Source organism: Stegodyphus dumicola, chromosome 2 (assembly GCF_044657685.1).
Source record: "Stegodyphus dumicola isolate Sdum_Otavi_A_Nest chromosome 2, ASM4465768v1".
Classification (NCBI taxonomy): Eukaryota; Metazoa; Arthropoda; class Arachnida; order Araneae; family Eresidae; genus Stegodyphus; species Stegodyphus dumicola.
Genome location: NC_140769.1, coordinates 37,337,109 through 37,361,462, shown reverse-complemented (window position 1 = coordinate 37,361,462; position 24,354 = coordinate 37,337,109). Strand labels below are relative to the sequence as shown.

The window sequence follows — 24,354 nt, the reverse complement described above, 5'->3', positions numbered from 1 at the left end:
TTATATATGTAAATCATTTTAGTGAAATTAAGTGTAAATTTTTAGTATCTCTTGTATAAATATAACATGAAAAATCTCAAGAATATGAAGCTTCACCAGAAAAATAACGTTACACAGGCAGGTACACTGAGGCACATGGCCATCTCGCCAGAATCTAACTCAGTATTGATAGATAACTATGTGAACTTAACACATTTCAGGCCTTTTATATTGTCTTGTGTTTAATGTTCTTTGTAGTTTGAAGTAGTAACTACTGTTTGTGTTGTCATACTGAGAAGATATGTACAAGTATTTCTGTGAAAAGTTCCAGAACTGTAAAAAGTGTTTGTTTGGGGAAAGTAAATTCCATCAAACTACCATCGGTTCTGTGTGCATTCAATCCATTATGAAGCCACATGTACGTAACAATACTCAAAATTATATTTATAAGAATTTCTGGTGCAATAACACTAGTATAATAGTTTAATTAACTATTACCTAATCAATATGCTATTCATTACTTCTTCAGTCTTAGAGTTTATTGGTATTCAGAATTTTCTCCTTTCGTGTGCGAGCCATTTTTATTTTAGCTATCCCATAACACCTTTATATCCAAAGGAAGCAATGACGATAAATTTAAGTGCATAAGAATAAAACAAAGGCTTTACATGTTGCATAAGGCATGTGAAAATTTAAAAAAAAAGCTTTAATTCTATGTCGATTCTAAGATAAATACTGTTTTGAGAGACATTCATATGGAGGAAATGTGCACTTCAGAAATAGAGAAATACAAAATATATTTTATTAACTTTAGAACTAAATCAAGTTTCATGTTGCAATTTATTTTTAAAATGTTCTCTTTCCTTGAAATTTTTTCTCACTTCTATAAATTTTTAATAATCTGCATCTTAACCCTACAGAAATATACTTTCTTGTTCAATTTAACTATTGTGTAGAGCTACTGGGTTATTCAGAATAAGAGATGAGCAAAATTATCTATGCCCTCATCAGACTTCAAACTTTATCTTCCAACTGCTAGCTGAATATGCTATCAGTTACATTACAAGAGCATGCACAGGAGAAGATGGTAATTTCTTATATTTTCCCCCCACTTAAGAAAAAACTTAGGAAAGGGATGAGACACAGCTCGCCAAATCCCTGACAATGAATCATCCTCCACCTCAATTTGTTAGGTTTCTAGGGTTACTAAGTTTTTTCAGAGCTATGCACTTGCTGGGATTCAAACTTAAAAATCTTCCGACTGCTAGCCAAACATGGTACCACTTAACCATGAGAACATATGGTGAGGAAGGTAAAAATTGCTTACATTTATCCCAATTTAAAGCATGACTAGAGCCTGGGAAGTGAAATAAAGTCAGTCAGATCATGGTGATGGCAAAATTATAATTATCATCCATCACATTTATTTTCAGGTGCCAGTGAGACTACATAACACTTTTGGATGCCAAGACACCGTAGGAAGTAAAATGCACTCTTCCTAGAATTTGAACTCTAGATTGCCAGCTAGACATGCTGCCAATTAGAAGATGAAAATTACTTATAAATCCTTCATTTTCTACTGCTTTTTTAAACCAAATTTCAAAGCCAGGACTTTACTTGGTCATAAGGTTTTCATTTTAAGCACTATTAAACTTTCTTGCTTAGTTAAGGTTTATTTTTAACATATTCATTATTTTCTCTACATTATCAAATTTTGTTTCACCTTCACTGTCATTGTCACTCTGATCCATATATAAATAATCATCATCCGCTCCCTCTTTCACCAACATTAAACGTTCTTGCTTTCCATTTTCTTCCATAAACTGAATGACTTCATATTTAAAACCAGCACTGTGCTATTTTGTTTGCAAGGAGCCATATTTACCATACTAAAAGGAACACTTAAACAACTGTATTTCAGCTAATGCAAATGTGTACTAAAGCCTTCGATGTTCACTTCAAAATTCTGGCTTCAAATGACTACAGAAAGAGAAAACATCTGACTCCTAATTATGAGAATTTATTCGGGTCAATAGGGCTGTTCTTCTCAAAATTATGTCCTGCGCTTTTCTTGAAACCCCAGAATAACATTTTTGTGTACATTTGCATTGAATACAACTTACTTTCTTCACAGAATTATTTACTCCCTCAAGCATTTCCCCTTCTCGCTTGTCGATTCAATATATCATTATTTGAATGCCTGAGAAAAATCTTTGAATGAGTGACTTCGAAAGTGCACAAGTATCATTGAGGTTTCTTCGTAAAGAAAATGGTGCATGATGTTATATGATGAATATACCTAAAAATTAAAAATTGTAGTTTGAAATTATATGTGCTCGTTATATGCCGGAATACACAGTACATGCAAAATTAACAGCCCCTTGAAGCTCCTAAAGAGTGCTACATAAGTATCACAATGATGCAAATCATCATCCTAGTGCATTTGAACAGTAGCATGTCTGGAACCACTCCAGACAAAAACAAGACTCATCAGTAAAGAAAACTTGGTACCAGTCCATAGTACTCAAGATGATCTCTGCTCAATTACAAATGGGCACATTTTGCAGCCCAAATTAGTGGAACACAAATCATGCATTTTCTTGCATACAGCCCTGTTTTATTTAGCTTATCATTCATAATATATCTGGAAGTTGAGTTCCTGTAGCTGCAGTGAACAACAAGCTGAACTTATGTCAGTTATTTATTTCCTTGTACTCTAGTGCATTTCCTGTCAAATACCATCCCAAGGGTCTTTTGTGATGTGTTTTCGAACTTGACCTAGTTGTCTGCATATATCCCCATAGTCTTTAAAATCCATTTCAGATTCTTGGCGTGGTGCTTTTGACTTTTGGGTATTTACAGACCTGCATCAGGATATATCCTGCTTCCCTTCTCCTAAATGCACACAATTTTTACAATCCATCAGATGTTTTATCAAGTGCACGTCTCACTTTCTCCACACAAAAACTTTATCCAACTACTTGCATTCTCCTTGAAATAAGAATTTGAAGCAATCTGTTCATTTGGTCATTTCCAAAACAACAGTCACAAAAATTTGCATACTTAGATATACTGCAGGTAAGTCTCATTGAACAACATGATAACACTGACTTTGAGCTACCAGCTTGCTACCTTTTGTTGATTAACTTAATAGAGTTAACATAAAGCACCTTTTTATCATTTTTCCTTTAATTTTGCCGTCAGTGTATTAACCATTAGTTAAGGCTTCATTAAATGCTGTACATGCCTCTTTAAAATATTAAAATAGTTCAGATCAAATGAATATTAATCAGAAAAATTTTTGTGAAAATGACTTGGGGTGGGAAAAAGAGAATTTACACAATATAAGTTTCATCTGAATATAATGTTGTTGCCTTCCCTTTTTTCCCTTCTCTTTTTAAGTAAATTGTCATTAAAATTCCCTCAGTGGAATTTTCTTTTCTTCTGACAGTTACCAACATTTCATCTCAATTTAAATTTGAAAGAAATGGTTTAAATTAAAACAGATTACTTTTTTAAAATCCGATTTAAAGTTTATTGGGGGATAAAACTGGTTCTCTTATACTATAAAAATAAGATAAGATAAAAAAACTTTGGTTATTGTGCATAATCAATCTAATTATCTTGATATTAAAGAGTTCTAAAACTTCTTTAATTCCATTACTTTATACAACAAAAAGATGAGGAATATTAAATGTATGAAAAGTATTTCAAAGAAAGGAAAAATTTCAAGAGTAAAATCATTATTTACATTGTATACCTTAGCTTGTGTCAAAGCAGCTTTTTTCAGCTGCAACTGTGACTGAAGAAGCTTAATTCCAGAGGACCAACCCACTGAAAGCGGAATTAAGTATAAAATACACGTTAAAAATCACAAGAATAAAATCATTTAAACATTTTAAAGCACAAAAACAGAATAAACATTATTAGAAAGATAAGAAGTGACGCTAGTGCACTATTTAAGAATTCATGTTAAAAGTTTAAAAGTTATACAGTATGTTATAAGAAAACTGAATATAAAATTTGGCATGCAAGCACAATTGTCAAAAAAAAAAAAAAAAAAATACACAAATGTTATTTAAAAAATCAAAAATATAGTTAAAAGTTCTGCTAAACAATATAAAAATTCTTACATATAAATTTCATATTGTTATTAATTTTCCCACTACACTAACAGCAACAACTAAAGAAAATTACTATTTACATGAACTGATTTATTAAATCATGAAACAGATTAGGCTTATCTTCAATTTTTTTATCACAGCCTTAACTTGGAACTAGAATATATTTACCAAGGTCGGGTTTAGGATCCCTCTGTACTTTCTCTTTTGAGTCCAGTCCCAAGCCATCATACAAAGACATACCTAATCCTTAACCAGCAACTATAAAGAAAGAGTTAAATTTTAAATTCAATAATTTAATTTATATTATTCAATAATTCAATTAAAATTACTTTTAAAAAACTTATTAAATCAAGTAAAATATTATACAAATTTTATTCAATAAAGAACAAATTAAGTGCTAACACTTTTTATTAAAAATGAGTATATTAATTTTTTTAATTACTAAAAAAAGGTTTTTGTTTTGAAATTAATCAAACATTTTTTTTTAATTATCATGGATAAAATTTGAAATAACCAACAATCACATTATTTTGTAGATCATTAGGCAAAGTTGTACTTTCTTCTGCTGAATTTATGAATTGGTGCTTAACGTTAGTGCTTATTTTTAATACATTTAACACATTAAGAAGCCAAAAGTCAAGGAAATAACAGCTGAAATAAAACTATAGCATACTGTAAGTAACCAAAACACTGGATATCAATTGAATGATGATTTTCCAGAAACATATAAACTAAAATGACCACATGTTATACTGAACATTTCCACATTTAAATAAAATGTTCCCATTTCAGGATTTGTTGTTAAAAGAATATTTACGGGTACCCCTTGGTGATCTTTGGCGGTACATGGATACCAAGTTTGCGCAATTTTTTGACTTGTAATTTTGGCTTGTGTAAAAGCTAAAATAAAAAGACAAAGAATTGCACAAACTCAGTATCTATGTACACATCGACCTATTTTCACTTAAAAAAATTTCTAGAATTGCACAAAAACAGCACTGTGCACTCCCTTGACTTTATCCATGTACACATCAACCTATTTTCACTTAAAAAAACATCAGAGAATTGCACAAACTAGGTATTGCGCACTCCCTTGATTTGTACACATTGATGCTTTCTATATATTTTAGGTATTCAGGAAGCCCACAAGTTGCCATTAAACTGGCATCACAATTTATATATTCTTCAGTAATAATGTTTGCTAGAAGACTCTAATAATTTTGATTGGTGCTGCGAAAATTGACTCTACACCAACTTTCCGAATGATGCTCATGCGATGCACAATTCGCCAAGAAACACTACATTGGCACGAACATCCAATGTTGGGATTGCAGTATGAAATTTCCTAACTTTTCCAGATTTAAACTAAAATATTTGAATTCCTTGACTTTTTTGGGGTCAATTTTCAAATTCCCCGACCTTTTACAGTTTTCCAAGCAGCTTGTCAACCCTGAATGAAATATAATACTTCCTCGCCTTTTAGTGCCAAATTCTGAAAATTAAAAAATAATCCCCAATTTTTCTTTTCATTAATGCATTCGGAGAACAAAGTCTCCTAAATATTAAAATGGATTTATGTACATCATGATTGTTTTCATCTTGCTAACAAGAATAAACTCTTCTTAACTATCGGCCAAGGTCAGACTGAACTTTTTCCTTCTAACTGCTGAATTTTATGACAGTCTAATACAATCACAGAAAAGCCAACGCAAACTGACATTCTCTTTATCCTGTATTTTCAAAGTCCATTAAAATTTTTATGAACTATGGCCTGCAGACCAGGAAGCAAACTAATGCCTGATTCTTAGCTGCTATTTCTTGCATTTGAAATTTTATTAATCTTTTAATTTTTTTATAAAATTCCACTACTGCTCAGTTATCAGAACTGAATTCAGCTGCCGCCAAAAGCGGACAATCTGACAAAAAATTCGAAAAATAAAAATAATTGCCATAATATTTTACAGTATGGTTGTGTTCAAAAAACATCCAAGGGAAATAACATAACAGATATTCTTAAAATCAGAAATTTTCAATATAAAATAAACAACTTGCCAAAGAAATCATGAAGGAAAAAAAAATCCGTTACTGAATTTCACTCAGAGGCATGAAACTGCGTATAATTAAAAATATCTGAAAATATATGCATTTTAGGACACTGGTGCCACCGAATAAACTCAATTAAATAAGAATTTAATTCGTTATGGTCAGTGCCATATTAATGTTTATTTTGTCATTTCACACTGCCCCATAATCATTCAACAATGTGCTAAGCCAACCAATAACAGGATTGATAAAATTATATTGATAGTTATGTATTAATGCAACCACCTTGGTGCAATATTTCATTTGGCAGCTCTAGTGTAGAATTGGGTGCCCCTTCGACTAGCGACAATTTTTTTTTTTTTTTTTTTTTTTTTTTTTTTTAATTTTGGTGATGAAACCTCACTTCTGGTTATCATGATAGTTTTAACTTTGTTGTAGCTTCCAGATTTTATTTAAATGAAAATAGATTGTTGTGTACATGGACAAATTTAAGGCAGTGCGCTATGCCTAGTTGTGCAATTCTAGGATTTTTTTTAAGTAAAAACAGATTGATGTGCACATGGACACAAAGTTTGTGCAATTCTTTGATTGCAGTGGGCGATTCTGCACTTTCACCAAATTTTCTTGCACAGCCGATATCCACAAGTCGCTGATATTCTCTGGACATACATATTCATGAGAAAAACACATATCAAATTTTAGAACAAAAAAAGGAAGCACTTCCGCAAAGGATCCGTTAAATGTAAACATTGCCAAAAATGGCGATAAAGTTCAAAGCTGGTAACCCAGCGAGAGGTAGAAACCTGGTTTGCTTTTAGACAATATTTCTCGTCTGCTCGAGACTCCATTTTGCCGCTGGCTACCAGTGCGTCACTACCCGATGAGGTGGTGAAAATTGGATGGGGGGGTGAATATAACACAGCTGTTTAGAATAGTATGGCTCTGTTCTTACGTAATTTTTAAAAGACTTTAAACACACAGAACCATAGGGCTCCTAAAATATTATGATTAACGTGGGCCACTATAATATACGTTAAAAAAAGTTTTTATTTTTATTACTGTTATTTTTACCTAAAATAATAAGAATTTAATCAGTTTTCGTGCTTAAAAATTTGATATATTTTTAAAGCATTTTAACAATTACATTTCAGAGGATGTTAGGTGTTTATATACAATAGATGACTAGAATGAAATAAAAATTATTATTGGTTTCTGAGATAACAAAATACTTTTATGTATTTCCAGGGTCATCAAAGTTAATAAACCACCACTTTGAGTAATTAATCAAAGTTTGAATGATTCTTGAAAGATAAAAGATGTATAATGTTTATTCTAGTTTTATTTACAATGCTACTTTAAAGGATTTGAATATTATTGAAAATTCTTGGCATTGTCAAATTTATTATAAAAAAGGCAGTTGTTACAAAATAAAATATTTTAAGCTATCAGCAAGTAAATTTTAAAAAACAACTTTGAAAAATTGCTTGTGTAAAATGAATGTTTTAAATGTGTTATATAGTAATGAATCCATTAATCTATTATATGTACAGTAGCACTAATTATTAAACATAATTTTGAGAATATCGACATGCAAAGCACTTAATGAAAAAGACGCTTTTTACTAAAAATCTTAGTACAGTCAAAAGTCTTTAGTCCGGACGTCCATAACCCAGAATGATCTATAATTCGGGTCTCAAAGACACAAACTTTCTGCGCATGCATAAACACATAACGCATTTACACATGCGCATATGCATTTACGCATGCGCATAATACGTTTACGCATGCAAGTTTAATGTATAACGGATGGTATAAGCTAAGCTAAAATTATCTAATTATCTATTTCACTTAATGTTGCAGATTGCATTGTTCCTTAATATGCTGATTGGATCGGGCTTATTATTTTTTGCAGACTGTTAGAGCAATTTTATAAAAGTAAGCTTGAACTTTCGATTATGTAAAAAATAATTTCCGATTCTGGAGCTGCCAAAGGATCTACAAAGCGAAAGCATGTTTCGGTGTCCATCAAACAAAAAGTGGAATTGCTGCAAAAAATGGATGAAGGCATATCCTTTGTTTCTCTAACCATTCCAAAATCTGTTTATTAATTTCGTGCTCCTGTGCGGGGAAGGGGGAACAATGCGGGGGGGGGGAATGAACTGGAAGTTGATCTGTCAGCACTATCCTTATCTCCAGGGCAGATGTTTTTATTTTATTTGGCTTATAATTCCTAACTAAATGTAGTATTTCATCACGATGTACTCCGTCTTTGATATGATTTAAATCAAATTCCTCGTCATTATAAATATCATGAATACACATCAAATAGTTTTCTGGTTGCAATTTTCTAATTTCGACTATGCGTAATGTATGCTTTACACATGCGCGTGTTGAAAGAAATGTTTAATAAAGTAAACAAATAAATATTAAGCCTTTTTTTTTTTTTTTTTTTTTTTTTTTTTTTGTAAATTTTGACACCCTTTAGTTCATAATTGCTCTTTATTTCATAAATTACAGTTTCATATTTTTAATTTTATAATTTCTGCATGCCATCTTACCAGATTTAAACTGATGATCTATAATCCAGAAAAACCGATAATCCGCAATCTCCGAAGTTCCAACGAGTCCGGATTATAGACTTTTGACTGTATTCTGTGTGAATGACAGAGAATATATGTAATGAATACCATGGACAAATACCTATATAAAGAAAAAGAAACAAAAAAAAAAAAAAAAAAAGTATTCTCTACCTCGACACTTGAAAAAGTAATCCTGCTATGCAACACATAGTTAATTTCTGATTACATGATATTGCAAGCATTTTCTTCAGATTTTTCCTACAACTGGTTAAGACCATTGACTACTGGTAGTTTGATCTAGTTTCATATCATGGTTAAAGGGCTGGCTGCAAAACGGCATCTTTCTTCAGGTCCATAGCCGGTATTCATTGCCATATTCGAATAACCTAAACTTTCCTTCATATTCTACATTGACATGATGTATCTGTTGTAAGCAGGACAATGATCATTCCACCTCTATCAGTGTAGCAGGAGTGTATTTAAAAAATGTCAGAATCATGGGATTCATAACAAAATCGACCATGTTTTAATCTTGAAAACTTCATAAATTTTCCTGATTTTCTTCAGTCATGGGTTTCACTAACAAGATATTCATACTTTTGTTCAAGTTCACAAGCAGTTGAGCAATACAATTGTTGAATACTGGTAATTTGGCTCAAGTTTGAATTTTCAGTATTCAGTATCTTGGGCCATCATACTGTCATTCCCCCTAAAGTTATTACTGCTTGGTATAATAACAATCTCACTTGATCATGTTATCCACTTTGTCAAAACTAATACAGTCAAAAGTCTTTAATCCGAACTCGACGGGACTTCGGCGATTCCAGATTATTGGTTTTTCCGGATTACAGATCATCAGTTTAAATCTGGTAAGATGGCATGCAGAAATTATAAAATTAAAAATATGAAACCATAATTTATAAAATAAAGATCAATTATGATCTAAAGGGTATCAAAATTTACAAAAAAAAAGCTTAATACAGTCAAAAGTCGTTAATCCGGACTCGTCGGGACTTCGGCGATTCCGGATTATTGGTTTTTCCGGATTACAGATCATCAGTTTAAATCTTGTAAGATGGCATGCAGAAATTCTAAAATAAAAAATATGAAACCGTAATTTATGAAATAAAGAACAATTATGATCTAAAGGGTATCAAAATTTGCAAAAAGAAAAAGCTTAATATTTATTTGTTTACTTTATTAAACATTTCTTTCAATGTAAGTTGTTTAAGTTTTGCTTCGTTTCATGTGATAATACTTTCTCTTTAACTCTATTAAACAGACATAATTTCTTGTTCAGTTACAAAGTTCCGCTGTTCAAGCCCTATAATTGCTGTGTCAAGAACACCGACTAATTTGTCAATCGAAATTTTTTTTGTTTTCAATAACCTCTGTCACTTTTCTTCGCTATCGGAAGCGAATTATAATGACGAGGAACTTGTTTTAAATCATATCAAAGACGGAGCATATCGAGATGAAATACTACATTTGGTAAGGAATTATAAGCCAAATAAAATAAAAACATCTGCGCTGAAGATAAGGATAGTGCTGACAAATCAACTTCCAATTCATTAGGCGCCCGCCGCGGAGCAGCGTGAAATTGATAAACAGATTTCGGATTTCAAAACATACTTTCGCTTTAGATCCTTTACATATTAACAAATATATATCGGAAATTCTATTTGATATAATCGAAAGTTTAAGCTTACTTTTATAAAATTGCTCTTACAGTCTGCAAAAAATAATAAGCCGGATGCAATTCAAAAATTAAGGAACAACGCAATCATCAACATTAACTGAAATAGATAATTAGATAATTTTAGCTTATACATCCATTATACATAAAATGCGCACGCGAAAATGTATTCTGCACATGCGCACACTCATATGCGCAGTCGTCAAAGGTCTTACGCGCATGCGTGAACGCCTCTGCGCATGTGTCAACGTGGTGCATGCGCAGATAGTTTTGATGTCCGGATTATAGATCATTCCGAATTATGGGTGTCCGAATTAACGACTTTTGACTGTATTCATTTGTTTACTTTATTAAACATTTCTCAGAATGCACACATGCGTAAAGCATACATTACACATAGTTGAAATAAGAAAATTGCAACCAGAAAACTATTTGATGTGTATTTGTGTTATTTATAATGACAAGGAATTTGATTTAAACCATATCAAAGATGGAGTACATCGAGATGAAATACTACATTTAGTAAGGAAATTATAAGCCGAATAAAATAAAAACATCTGTCCTGAAGATAAGGATAGTGCTGACAGATCAACTTCCAGTTCATTGCGTGCCATGTCCCCCTCCCACCCCCCATCACGGAGCAGGGTGAATTTGATAAACATATTTTGGAACGGTTAGAGAATCAAAGGATATGCCTTTATCCATTTTTTGCAGCAATTCCACTTTTTGTTTGATGGACATTGAAACATGCTTTCGCTTTGTAGATCCTTTGGTAGCTCCAGAATCGGAAATTATTTTTTACATAATCGAAAGTTCAAGCTTAGTTTTATAAAATTGCTCTAACAGTCTGCAAAAAATAATAAGCCGGATCCAATCAGCAGATTAAGGAACAATGCAATCTGCAACATTAATTGAAATAGATAATGAGATTATTTTAGCTTAGCTTATACCGTCCGTTATACATTAAACTCGCCTGCGTAAACGTATTACGTGCATGAGTAAATGCATATGCGCATGCGTTAACGCATTATGCATTGATGAATGCACAGAAAGTTTGTAAGTTTGAGGTCCGGATTAAAGACTTTTAAAAAGATCTTTCTTAGAATACAAATAGGTTTGTCAACGTCTGGCAACAATTCATGAACTTTTCACGCAAAGCATTTACAACTCATTTCAGATACAACATTTTGAGAAGTGTTCCATCTGCCTTTTTCATGCGTATGGCTGCATCATTCAGAAGAAAATGAGGCTAATCTTTGGAATATGGTAACAGGTAGTTTGGCGACATTTTGATAAGGCGATAAAGGTTACTAGCTAGGACTTAAGCAGTATACATGGATAAAATCAAGAGTGTGCGCAATGCCATTTTTGTGCAATTCTTGGATTTTTTTTAAGTGAAAATAGGTCGACCTGTACATGGATACCGTGTATGTGGAATTCTTAAAAATTTGCGGCAAGCAATTTGCGATTCTGCACTTTCTCCCAATTTCCCACCTAATCTTCGTCATGATTAACCACTTTTGTTCCATAAAAGTTCCAGCATAAGCGTAATTCGGCTAGCAGATTGTTGGAAAAAAAAAATCAACCACAGTATGCGCATACATTACGCACATGCGTAATGTATGCTCACACATTCTTTATGCGCATGCATAAAGCATACAAAAAAAAAGTTTGTGGCCTTTGAGGTTCGGATTATAGATCATTCCGAATAATGGACGTCCGGATTACGGACTTTGTACTGTATTTGATATCACAATGATTGAAATGATTGTGAGATGCTCTAATATATTTATGTAAAAAATATTTCGGGAAAGAACGTAAAAGAGACGCAAAACCTATGGAGATAGAAGTGTTTCTTGCTTTTTTAAGACTCTTATATCTAGCTGGATTGCACAAATCCTCCTGTGTAAATGCTAGAGAATTATGGGTGACTGATGGAACAGGATTGGATATTTTTCGTAAAACAAATAAACTATAATCGTTTTCTTTTCATTCTTCGTGTCTTACAATTCGATGATTTCGGAAGAAAGAGTGATAAATTAGCTCCAATAAGAGATTTGTTTGAAAATTTTGTTCAGAATTGTCAGAAATTATATTCATGTAGGGGAATACATGACTTTGGACGAAAAGCTAGAACCTTTTTGAGGACGATGCTCCTTCTGGCAGTATATGCCTAAGAAATCTGTGATATGGTATAAAGATATTTACTGTGGTTGATTTTAGAACCTTCTATACTTTCAACATGGAAATTACTCAGGTCAGCAGCCAGATGGGCCATACAAGAAAGTCAATAGTTCTTGTGAAAAAGGAAAACGCATCCTAGCTCTATTATACAATTCTGGAAGAAACATTACCACAGACAGTTGGTATACCAGTTATGAATTGGCCAATTTCTTACAGAAAAATAAAATTTCTATTGTTGGAACAATATGCAAGAATAAGAAGATTATCCCACCTGAATTTGTGTTGAATAAGAATAGAGAACAGCACTCAACTCTCTTGTGGTTTCAAAAGGATATAATGCTACTTTCTTATATGGCTGAGAAGAACAAATGTGTTAACCTTTTGTCAACTATGCACAATGATGACCATATTGATGAAAGAACGGGAGATTTGAAGAAATCTGAAGTAATTACGTTTTATAACATGACAAAAGGAGCAGTTGATATTGTCGACGAAATGGGTGGCACTTATTCTGTGTCCAGAATATCAAACTGATGGGCATATTTTTTTGTTATTAAATATTGCCGGCATAAATTCAAGGATCTTGCTTTTATCTACTAAAAGTCCACCAAAGAAGTTCAGGAATAGGAGGCACTTCAGATTTGGCCTTTGCACTTTTAGATCCTCATTTGAAATCACAACAGAAACACAAGGAATACAATGAAGATTCTCTTGAAGATTTGCAAACAAAGAAAAGAAAGCTATGTTACCGGAGATGTTACATGTGCTCAAGAGAAAAAAGACAGAAAATCAAAAAATGTATGTGTAAAAAAACATATATGTCAAGAACACTGCGAAATAGAACCTTCATGTATAAACTATAAATTATCTAATTCTCTTTGAGCCGAATTGATTTGAAAATTAATTATATAACTCATTGGGTAAAAGTATAGTTTAGGGTATACCTCGGCGAAACTTGGCAATTTTTGGCGGTACATGGATACCAATTTCATGCAATTCTTTGACTCGTTAAGCCAAAATAACAAGACAAACAATTGCACAAACTCAGTATCCATGTACACATTGATTTATTTTCACTTAAAAAAAATACCCGAATTGCACAAAAATGGCATTGCGCACTCCTTTGACTTTATCTATGTACATGTCAACCTATTTTCACTTTTAAAAAAATCCCCGAATCGCACAAACTTGCATTGCGTACTCCCTTTACTTTGTCCATGTACACATCGATATATTTTCACTTAAAAAGTCAAAGGAGCACCAAATTCTACAATATAGGCAAACAAAAAATACATAATCTCAATAAAATACATTTTAAACCAAACAATAAAATAACATAAAGAAGGAAAAACATGTTATACATTTAAGCACTACCAAAAGTAAATACAGTCAAAAGTCGTTAATTCGGACACCCATAATCCCGACCTCAAAGCTAAAAACTTTCTGCGCATGCGCCGTGTTTACACATGCGCATAGGCGTTTACGCGTGCGTGTAAGACCTTTACGACTGCGCATATGCGTGTGCGCAAACGCAGAATACATTTTCGCGTGCGCGTTTAATGTATAACGGATGGTATAAGCTAAAATTATGTAATTATCTATTTCAGTTAATGTTGATAGCGTTGTTCCTTAATCTTCGAAGTAGATCAGGCTTATTATTTTTTGCAGACTGTAAGAGCAATTTTATAAAAGTAAACTTGAACTTTCGATTTTGTCAAATAGTATTTCCGATGCTGGTGCTCCCAAAGGATCTACAAAACGAAAGTATGTTTCGATGTCCAATAAATAAAATGTGGAATTGCTGCAAAAAATGGATAAAGACATGAAGAAGGTGACAGAGAGGTTAGTGAAAACGAAAAAATTTCGATTGACAAGTTAGTCGGTGTTCTCGGCACAGCAATTACAGGACTTGAACAGTGGAACTTTGTAACTGAACAAGAAATTATGTCTGTTTATAGAATTAAACAGAAAGTATTATCACATAAAACGAAGCATTTTAAACAACTTACATTGAAAGTTTAATAAAGTAAACAAATAAATACAGTCAAAAGTCGTTAATCCGGACTCGCCGGGACTTCGGCGATTCCGGATTATCGATTTTTCCGGATTATAGATCATCAGTTTAAATCTCGTTAGATGGCATGCAGAAATTCTAAAATTAAAAATATGAAACCGTAATTTATGAAATAAAGAACAATTATGATCTAAAGGGTATCAAAATTTGCAAAAAGAAAAAGCTTAATATTTATTTGTTTACTTTATTAAACATTTCTTTCAATGTAAGTTGTTTAAGTTTTGCTTCGTTTCATGTGATAATACTTTCTCTTTAATTCTATTAAACAGACATAATTTCTTGTTCAGTTACAAAGTTCCGCTGTTCAAGTCCTATAATTGCTGTGTCAAGAACACTGACTAATTTGTCAATTGAAATTTTTTCGTTTTCAATAACCTCTGTCACATTTCTTCGCTATCGGAAGCGAATTATAATGACAAGGAACTTGTTTTAAATCATATCAAAGATGGAGCATATCGAGATGAAATACTACATTTGGTAAGGAATTATAAGCCAAATAAAATAAAAACATCTGTGCTGAAGATAAGGATAGTGCTGACAGATCAACTTCCAATTCATTATGCACTCGCCGCGGCGTTCCCTCGCCGAGCAGCGTGAAATTGATAAACAGATTTCGGATTTCAAAACATACTTTCACTTTAGATCCTTTACATATTAACAAATATATATCGGAAATTCTACTTGATATAATCGAAAGTTTAAGCTTACTTTTATAAAATTGCTCTTACAGTCTGCAAAAAATAATAAGCCGGATCCAATTCGAAAATTAAGGAACAACGAAATCATTAACATTAACTGAAATAGATAATTAGATAATTTTAGCTTATACGTCCATTATACATAAAACACGCACGCGAAAACGTATTCTGCACTTGTGCACACTCATATGCGCAGTCATAAAAGGTCTTACGCGCACGCATAAATGCCCATGCGCATGTGTCAACGAGGCGCATGCGCAGAAAGTTTTTAGTTTTGAGGTCCGGATTATAGATCATTCCGAATTATGGGTGTCCGAATTAACGACTTTTGACTGTATTAAGTTTTTTTTTTTTTTTTTTTTTTTTTTGTAAATTTTGATACCCTTTAGATCATAATTGTTCTTTATTTCATAAATTACGGTTTCATATTTTTAATTTTAGAATTTCTGCATGCCATCTTACGAGATTTAAACTGATGATCTATAATCCGGAAAAATCGATTATCCGGAATCGCCAAAGTCCCGACGAGTCTGGATTAACGACTTGTGACTGTATTCACTTACCATGATTTTCGAGTTCACTTCGCACACCCAGAGCCACGTAAAAATCAAAGTATTAATCATACTCAAATTACTTTTTTCAAACCCGGTACTCTTTCTGATCGAACACTTCACATAGTGACAGTCTGAACCTTTCTTCCTACAAACCTATTCAAATGCATCTAAAAGGTTTTTACGTTCAACTAAATGCATATCCTTTCTACGTACAGGACACTTATAATGGCTACTAAGTAAACCTTCATTTACACACCAGTCAATTAACGCTCTTTTTCCCTTTCGCTCCAAATCGTACAGAAACTTCAAATTAATCTTATTACATTCGGCCATTCTACCGTCTAAAGAATCAAACCAACACACACCACAAAAACGCTTAGAAAACATCTCATGATTCAAAATTTCCCAGAATCATGCACCTGAATACATCACAATAGGGTTTCCATAACATTCAACTACTCAGGCTACCATACATGAAACAACAACTTGGCGATAAATCAAACAACAACTTCGCCATAATACAAGGGGTACCTTAAAGGCTACTCTACCCAACTCATTGTCCATGTAATAATTCTGCATAATTTGGATTATAATTGCATTCAAAAATAAAAAACACAAATTTCTCATACAAATCAATGATTCCTAGTCATCTGAAGAAAACTTAAGTACTTTTGATTTATTTGTTATTAATTTTAAAATTAACATTATTTTTAAGCTATTTTATACAATAAATATCTTGGAACTTAACCATGCACCGCTAAAATCATGGCTGATTAGCCGTAGGTGAGCTTGGCGAATAAATACGCATCGCCGCCAATGGATCCGCTGCATAAGAAAACCAAAAAAAACAGAGCAAATCTAGGAGGTTTTATTTTCAAGTAAATATGATATACAGTGAAAATCAGTCAAAAGGTACTGCAAATGATGGCATAAAATTTTCTTTTTTCAATAATACTATAGTTCTCCCAGAAATTTATGGAACATAAATTTGAATCTCCTAATACACTAATATATATCACTAATAAAATGTAGTAATTCATTTTTATTGCTTATAAAATTATTACACAAACACGAGGGGGGATATATTACAACATTCTCGGTCCAAAAAATTTACGGAAGTTTCAAATTTAAACTAATAATAGGCATAAATAGAAATCCAAAGGATCTTTACAAAACATTGCTGACTAATGAAATCAGTATAGAAGATTCCAAGTGTATTGTATCAGTATATAATGTCTCTTAAAAGAGCTTAATATCTCTATTCCTGAGCGTTGATTCTAATATTTAGTGATCAATAATTGTTCTATACTCTTCAGACTCAGACTCGCAAATATACACATTAATAAACAAATAGAAATCATAATCCAATATTATATAAAAATTAATAAGTGAATCTTATGCACTTACAACTGCAATGTTGAAGATCAGCAGCACTTTTACAATTACGAGTTCAATATATAAATTTCCAATATCAAAAATAAATTTCGGATGTTCTTTCAGCTACAGTTTTGCACATCAAAATAATAAGATCATGTTCATATATCAAACTGCGCAACAAAATAAAAAAAAAAAAACATTCAATTTTACATACTAACGACAAGTTTAAAAAAACACACGACCAACAAACGGACAGATAAGGTAGACACAAGTCTTGTTTTGCAGTCGCTAAGTCTTTCGTACTCTTTATACGAGTTCAAAAGCCCAGGAAGAAAAAATGGGATAAAATAAAATTAAAAAGTAACGTAGGAAAAAAAATAAAAAAGGACCCATAGAAAGAAGAGGAAAAGTATAAATTTCCTAAAAATATGATTGAGTCCATGCGTGTAGTCAAAAGGGGAGGAGGCTGTGTTCATTTACTATAAACAGTGTCTCCCAGATGTTTCAAAAACAAGTGTAAGGACGAACGTTATAAAACTACAAAAGATTTTATTAATAATAAAATATTTTAACCATAGTTTATATATTCTTCATTAATTTGAATGACAGATTACATTTCCTTCTCTACTATTTAATTACGGCTATTACGGAAGTTTATATTTCTGTGTTTTTCACAGTCATTTGACTAGCTTCTAGTTTGTATTACTAATTTGTAGTCATCCTCAGTAATTTATTATACCGTGATGAGAAAATATAACATATTTCCGCGGCTGTAAATTTTTAGAAATGATGAAAATTATTTGTAATTGAATGAACTATTTATAAATAAACACACAAAAAAATATTATTAAAAAGGCCAAAAACTATTTTAAAAGCAATCAGTGTTTGACATCGTAATCGTCGATTTTGTTATCACGTGATATTTGAATGGTGATAGCGGTTATGATTTTATGGCGTCGGTTAAGATTAAAGGTTTGACAGTAGGTTCTTTGTTTTACTCTAATTATGTATCGTGTAGTGTAAGCTGATTTAAATGACAATTACATATGCAAAATCCATGAATTCTGTATTGTGTGATTTTACGTTTGAAATGCATAAATACTGATTGTGTAAGAACAGTATAGCTCTTATTTATTTATAATTTTGCAAGTTTTATGAACCGGTTAACTTGTACCAGCAACTTGAAATGTTAACAACAATAGAATTTTCTATACTTGAGGCATGGTGTTGAAATGTCATTTCTTGTGAAAACATTAGATATTTTCTGGAGCTCTTTTAGAAATCGTCATTAATTATGCTCCATGTTTTGTGCAATATATATATATATATATATTTCTTAATAAACTTTATTTAAAATATCTCATTAAAGCATTTTTAATCAAATTCGCGGTGCAAAATGTGCAGAAAACTTTGCATAAATTCGTTTGTTTTTATCTCATTAGAAATTAATCTTCAGATTTTCCCTATATTTAATATTCAAATTTGTATTAAATAATCAGATGCTTCTCCTTTAATTCTTTTTTTAAGTATTTAAAGAGAAAAGAAGGCAATTAAATTTCCAGTATAAGGGTTATTATTACATACCAATCTAATATTACTGTGATATGTTATTAACTCTTTGCAGGCTTATCACAGTGTAAATAAATGTATACAACAGGTAAATAATTTCTAAATATCTGAATCAATTTCAAAAATTAACACTACAGTTTGTTCATGTGCAGTGGTGTGTAAATGAAAGATGACTTTAAAAGTTGGCAAAAGAGTACCTTAGTTTGGTGTTTAATATTTCTGTATAAAGAATAGCCTTAAAGATTTGTATTTTTAAGGCTTGATTAAAGAGAGTTAGAAATTGTTATTGAATTCTATTTTAAACTTTACATATATTTTGGCATCGATTTCATGCGAAGTAACTATCTTCACAGCTCTGAATTTTTTAATTGTACTTAACATGTAGCCAAATATTGAAAGCCCAAATAAAATTTATGTGTCACTTTGAAATACCAAGAATATGAGAAAATATTTATCTAAATGAAAGTGAAAAGGGGATTAATTGTATTCAGTAAGACTTCTTTTGTTGAAAACTAACTGCTGTACAAATATCAAGCGTTGTATGCAGCAATACGTTTTCATCCCCCCCCTTTTTGGGGGGGTTGTGTGTATGCCGTGATTGCACTTATAGGTTTATATATGTTCTACATTTATTGTATTGCAAATTTTTTTATGAATGTAGTTATAATTATATGTGGTTTGAATCGTAAATATTTAGAAAAAGAATGAATTTTGACTGAACCTCAATGACTGTAAACGCTATCATATCATGCCCGAATTTTGTCATGCATAAACATTGTCTCTGAAATTTTAATTTTTACTTTTATTACATCTAGGCCTTTTTTAAGATGATAAATTTATGTTATTCCATGTGATTTTTTTTTTAGGTATGAATCATGATGTCAATATAAACTGCCTTAAAGTGGTTAGTCTGTTTCTTTGAGCTTATCAGTTGTCATGATAATTGAAGTGGCAGGTTAACAAATGCAACTTGTAAGTGTATACATAAAATTTTAATTTATTTTAAAATTTTCTCATTGCTGTACATATTTGTAAGCATTCCTTTGTATTTTTAGTATGCACCTACCAGGAAGTCGCTATGCAAAGCTCTGGAAAAATTAAAGTAGCAGATCTTAATAAGCTTTTGACATGTGTTTTATGTAAAGGATATTACATTGATGCCACAACTATTATTGAATGCCTTCATTCATGTAAGTTGTATTCAACATTATTCTAACTATATAATCTTTTATGCTTTCAAAATAAAACATTCACTGTTACTTTGTTTTATATGATCCATATGTTCCATTGTTTCGTTAAAATTTGATGCATTTTCCATAGGAAAAACTGGTAAAACTTGATGACCATATAATTACTTTTCATTGAGTTAAACAAAAATGTGTAATCTCACATTATCCGCCCTTCCTTTCCCATAGAATTCACTCATTGGCAACTAATTTTCACAACCTAACATGGTGCTACTTTGATAGACGTTTGCACGGATTTTTGGTGATTTACGTTGGCGCAATTGATGGCGTGGATTTTACAATTGTCAACCATCTTGAAAAACGCTGTTTTTACATGTTTTACACATAGTAAAGTATTCGAAACTTTAAAAAAATAAATACTGTTAAAATTAATGCATTAATTTTTTGTTGAAAATGTCGTTTTTTAAGATGGCTGGCAAATGTAAATAAAGGTAACTTGGCGAAAATTTGGCAACCAACTCTCTATTTTTTTTCCCCGCCGCCGTAAAGACATGTTTCTTTTCTTTTTATCTACTGAACACTTCTTCCAACAATCTAGTAGCCGAATTACACTTATGCTAGAAATTTTATCAAACAAAACTGCTTAATCATGACAAATATTCACTGCAAAATTGGGAATAAGTGCACAATACCATACTCCTTACGCGTTTTTCAAAATAACACATACACATAAACCATGTACACGCCGACTTATTTTTACTTAAAAAAACATCCCAGAATTGCACAAAAATGGCACTGCGCACACTCTTCACTATATCCATGTATACTGCTTTTTTCTCATAAATTAGAAAAATTTCACGAAAATACATGATAATTTTCTGAATCTTTAAACCCGGTAAAAAGAACATATATGAAATTACCTGATCGCGAAAAAGTATTTACCCTTTCCAAATATGAACATTTCCACATATAAAATAAATAAAATATCCAAAAACTTTTACCTCTAAATCATCTATTACATTATACACGTCACCAACGAATTCATACTGCAAACTTTACAAATACTTAGTGTCAAATATTTAAATTATTTCCATGCACGTTTACTTCAACTTAAACGTATACCAAATTCCTACAAACATAAAATTCACAAAATAACTATCATTTAATTAAAATATCACTAAACCATGTACACGTCGACTTATTTTTACTTAAAAAAACATCCCAGAATTGCACAAAAATGGCATTGTGCACACTCTTCACTATATCCATGTACACTGCTTTTTTTCTCATAAATTAGAAAAATTTCACGAAAATACATGACAATTTTCTCAATCTTTAAAGCCGGTAAAAAGAACATATATGAAATTACCTGATCGCGAAAAAGTATTTACCCCTTCCAAATATGAACATTTCCACATATAAAATAAATAAAATATCCAAAAACTTTTACCTCTAAATCATCTATTATATTATAAATGTCACCAACGAATTCATACCGCAAGCATTACAAATACTTAGTGTCAAATATTTAAATTATTTCCATGCACGTTTACTTCAACTAAAACGTATACCAAATTCCTACAAACATAAAATTCACAAAATAACTATCATTTCATTAAAATATAATTAAATTCAAAAACAGTACTTAAAATATAAATGAGCACATACATTAAATTAATAAAAATTACCTTACAATCCTAATTACTTTAAACTAAATCATTGCTAATAACAATTTTCCCAATAATACCAAATTCCTTTCCACCTTACATTTAGAACAATGCATAAAAATAATATCCTCAAGTAATTAAAAATACTAACTTACCTAATCTTCTTCAGAATCTTGATTACTTGTCCGATAAACTTTTCTTCTTTCTGTTTCAGGATCTTTAAAATAATACTTATATTTCACAGCAAGGTACCAGGTAAAATAAATAACTTAATAAAACATCTTTATTTCTATCTCGCACAACCTTAAACAAACATTTATTACTTCTCTTTTCAATACCACTAAATACCCATTTCGAATTCACTTTAGTTACGGCCATGGAATCCAAAAATTAACCAACACTGTTTCACACAACACAGAATAAAGCCAAATACAAAATTTCCAGATTTTTTTCCCGATTTCTCCCCTTTTCCGATTAAAGAACCGTAATTCGTCCATTAATATCACATGACATATCCCATGATCTCTCATTTCCCTCACACAAAATAATGCGTAATCGGAACTGAGTACTGCTCACATTATTACCAAAGTCCCAGGTAGTAACCTTTATCGCCTCCAAAATGTCGCCAAACTACCAGTTACCATATTGTAAAGATCAACCAAATACATTTACTTTGAGTATAAAATACTAAAGTAAGTTTATTATTACTTTCATATAGCGAAGAAATAGAATAAAAACATTGCGCCAATGTTTTAATTGGGTTAAAATATTACTTAAATTAATATCGAATTAAAAGCAGCATACCAACTTTTAAAAAAACTTTTAAAAAGAATTAAAATATTACTTGACTTGAATATTGAATTAAAAACATCATACCAATGTTTAAAAGAATTAAAATATTACTTGAATTCAAATCCTTCAAAATAAGTTTTATAGGACATAATTATTTAACATTAAAACATGTGGCAATAAATATCTTGGCAATTTTTTAAAACAGTGTATTAATTTTTTAATAAAAATTGAAGTATACAATCTATTAAAAGAAAAATATGTAATTACATTTTTTGAGTATTTAACCTGTCGTATATATATTGATAAGTACCACCAAGAAAAAAAACTTTTTAATTTGAAAAATGTAATCTAAGGAATTCGAAGAGATGAATAATAAAATTTTAAAATGGCGCAGTAATGCACAAATATTCAGTAACCAATCAGGGAGCTGATTACAGCTCGTTAATGCACAAATATTTTGTAACCAATCAGGGAGCTGATTACATCACAAATAGAATTAAAATTATTTAAATATTCATACATAATAAAATACTTTTAAAAAAATGCAAAATTAAATTGTATTTTAATATTTAACAGCCATAAATAAAATTTAAAACATTAGATTAAATTTATAGATATTAAAACCAATTTTAAAATAATGTGACGTCGTTTATTACATTATCCACAACATAAAATATTATAAACAATAAAATTTTTATTTCAAATAAAAATGCAAAATTAAACTGATTTTTAATATTTAGAAGCCATAAATAATGTTTGAAACACGGAATTTATGCATAATAAAATGACGATTGGTTACCATAAATAACTTGTCTAGCAATGGGTTTACCATAAATCGTATCGCTCACCAAAATCCGTGCAACCGTCTACCAAAGTAGCACCCCTAACACATTAAGAATTAGCCATTTTAAAAAATGGTTTGCTGAAAATTTCATAAAATGACAGTAAATTAAAGGGAAAATGCAGAAACCTACATAAAACAGCAGCAAATTCAGTAAAATAAAAATGTTATTAATCTCCATAATAAAACACTTTTTCTCATTCTTCTGTCCATGTGTACAGCAATCTGTTTTAAATTTTAAAAAAAATTGAAGAATTTCTGAATTCTCAGTATTGCAGAGCAAACTACCACTGCTCTCGTATGTACACATCGACCTATGTACAAACTTAAACAAACATCAGAGAATTGCATGGAATGTGCTTTTCTATTTCCTGTACTAGTAGGCAAAACACCATATTTCTGAAAAAATGCAACACTTTCTCTTTCGTTAACAGGCAAACTCCACATATTAATCACAACAAACAGAAACCGTAAACGTGACCCTTGAATTTTAGAACCGCATGCATTACTACCACCACTGATATAGATGGTAGTGCAACCGTCCATGGGTTGCGAGGTGAATACATTTTTTGTAGAATTCTGCATTGCTTACTGGGGCAACCAAATGATTTTTCATTTAAATTTAAAGGGACATCAGAAATCTAAGATAGCCAATTCGTAACTATGACCTCCAGGTATCATTTGCCTGCAGAACTACGATGGAGAGCCATTAGGACAATAGAGGCAGGACAAAGTCAAACAGAAGTGGCCAGATGGTAAATGTGAGTCCTTCTGTGGTTCATAGACTTTGGGGGCAATTTCAAACCACAGATCCGGCATCTAGGAGGTTCAGCCAAGGATGGCCAACTGCTACGACAAGTGCCGATGGCCCATATTTGACATTATGTGCACGCAGCAATGGAACCACTACTCTTCTTAGATCTTCCCTTGCTGCAGCCACCGGAAGGTTCGTGTCAACGTCAACTGAGCATAGAAAGCTTCACAAAGGTG

At 31.5% G+C, this 24,354-nt stretch overlaps 2 protein-coding genes across 5 annotated transcripts in view; one reads left to right on the top strand and one right to left on the bottom strand.

Annotated features, from left to right (window-relative positions):
• Positions 1-17,582, bottom strand: part of LOC118179486 (splicing factor 45-like) — a 75,205-nt gene extending 57,623 nt beyond the window's left edge. Inside the window, exons 1-3 of one of the 3 annotated variants that reach the window (XM_085810592.1) lie at positions 17,339-17,582; positions 4,272-4,361; positions 3,731-3,813 (exon numbers count right to left, since the gene is read on the bottom strand). In XM_085810592.1, the coding sequence (XP_085666718.1) occupies positions 3,731-3,813; positions 4,272-4,341 (153 nt within the window). In that variant the 5' untranslated portion in view covers positions 4,342-4,361; positions 17,339-17,582. The remainder of the gene's footprint in view (positions 1-3,730; positions 3,814-4,271; positions 4,362-17,338) is intronic. The other 2 variants (XM_085810593.1, XM_085810594.1) reach the window with 2 other exon arrangements.
• Positions 17,583-18,229: 647 nt separating this feature from the next.
• The window catches only part of LOC118180361 (polycomb complex protein BMI-1-A-like), a 109,717-nt gene continuing 103,592 nt past the window's right edge, over positions 18,230-24,354 (top strand). Inside the window, exons 1-3 of one of the 2 annotated variants that reach the window (XM_085810590.1) lie at positions 18,230-18,288; positions 19,744-19,849; positions 19,933-20,067. In XM_085810590.1, coding sequence (XP_085666716.1) covers positions 19,956-20,067 — 112 coding nt within the window. In that variant the 5' untranslated portion in view covers positions 18,230-18,288; positions 19,744-19,849; positions 19,933-19,955. Of the gene's footprint in view, positions 18,418-19,743; positions 19,850-19,932; positions 20,068-24,354 lie in introns of both variants that reach the window. The other variant, XM_085810591.1, reaches the window with a different exon arrangement.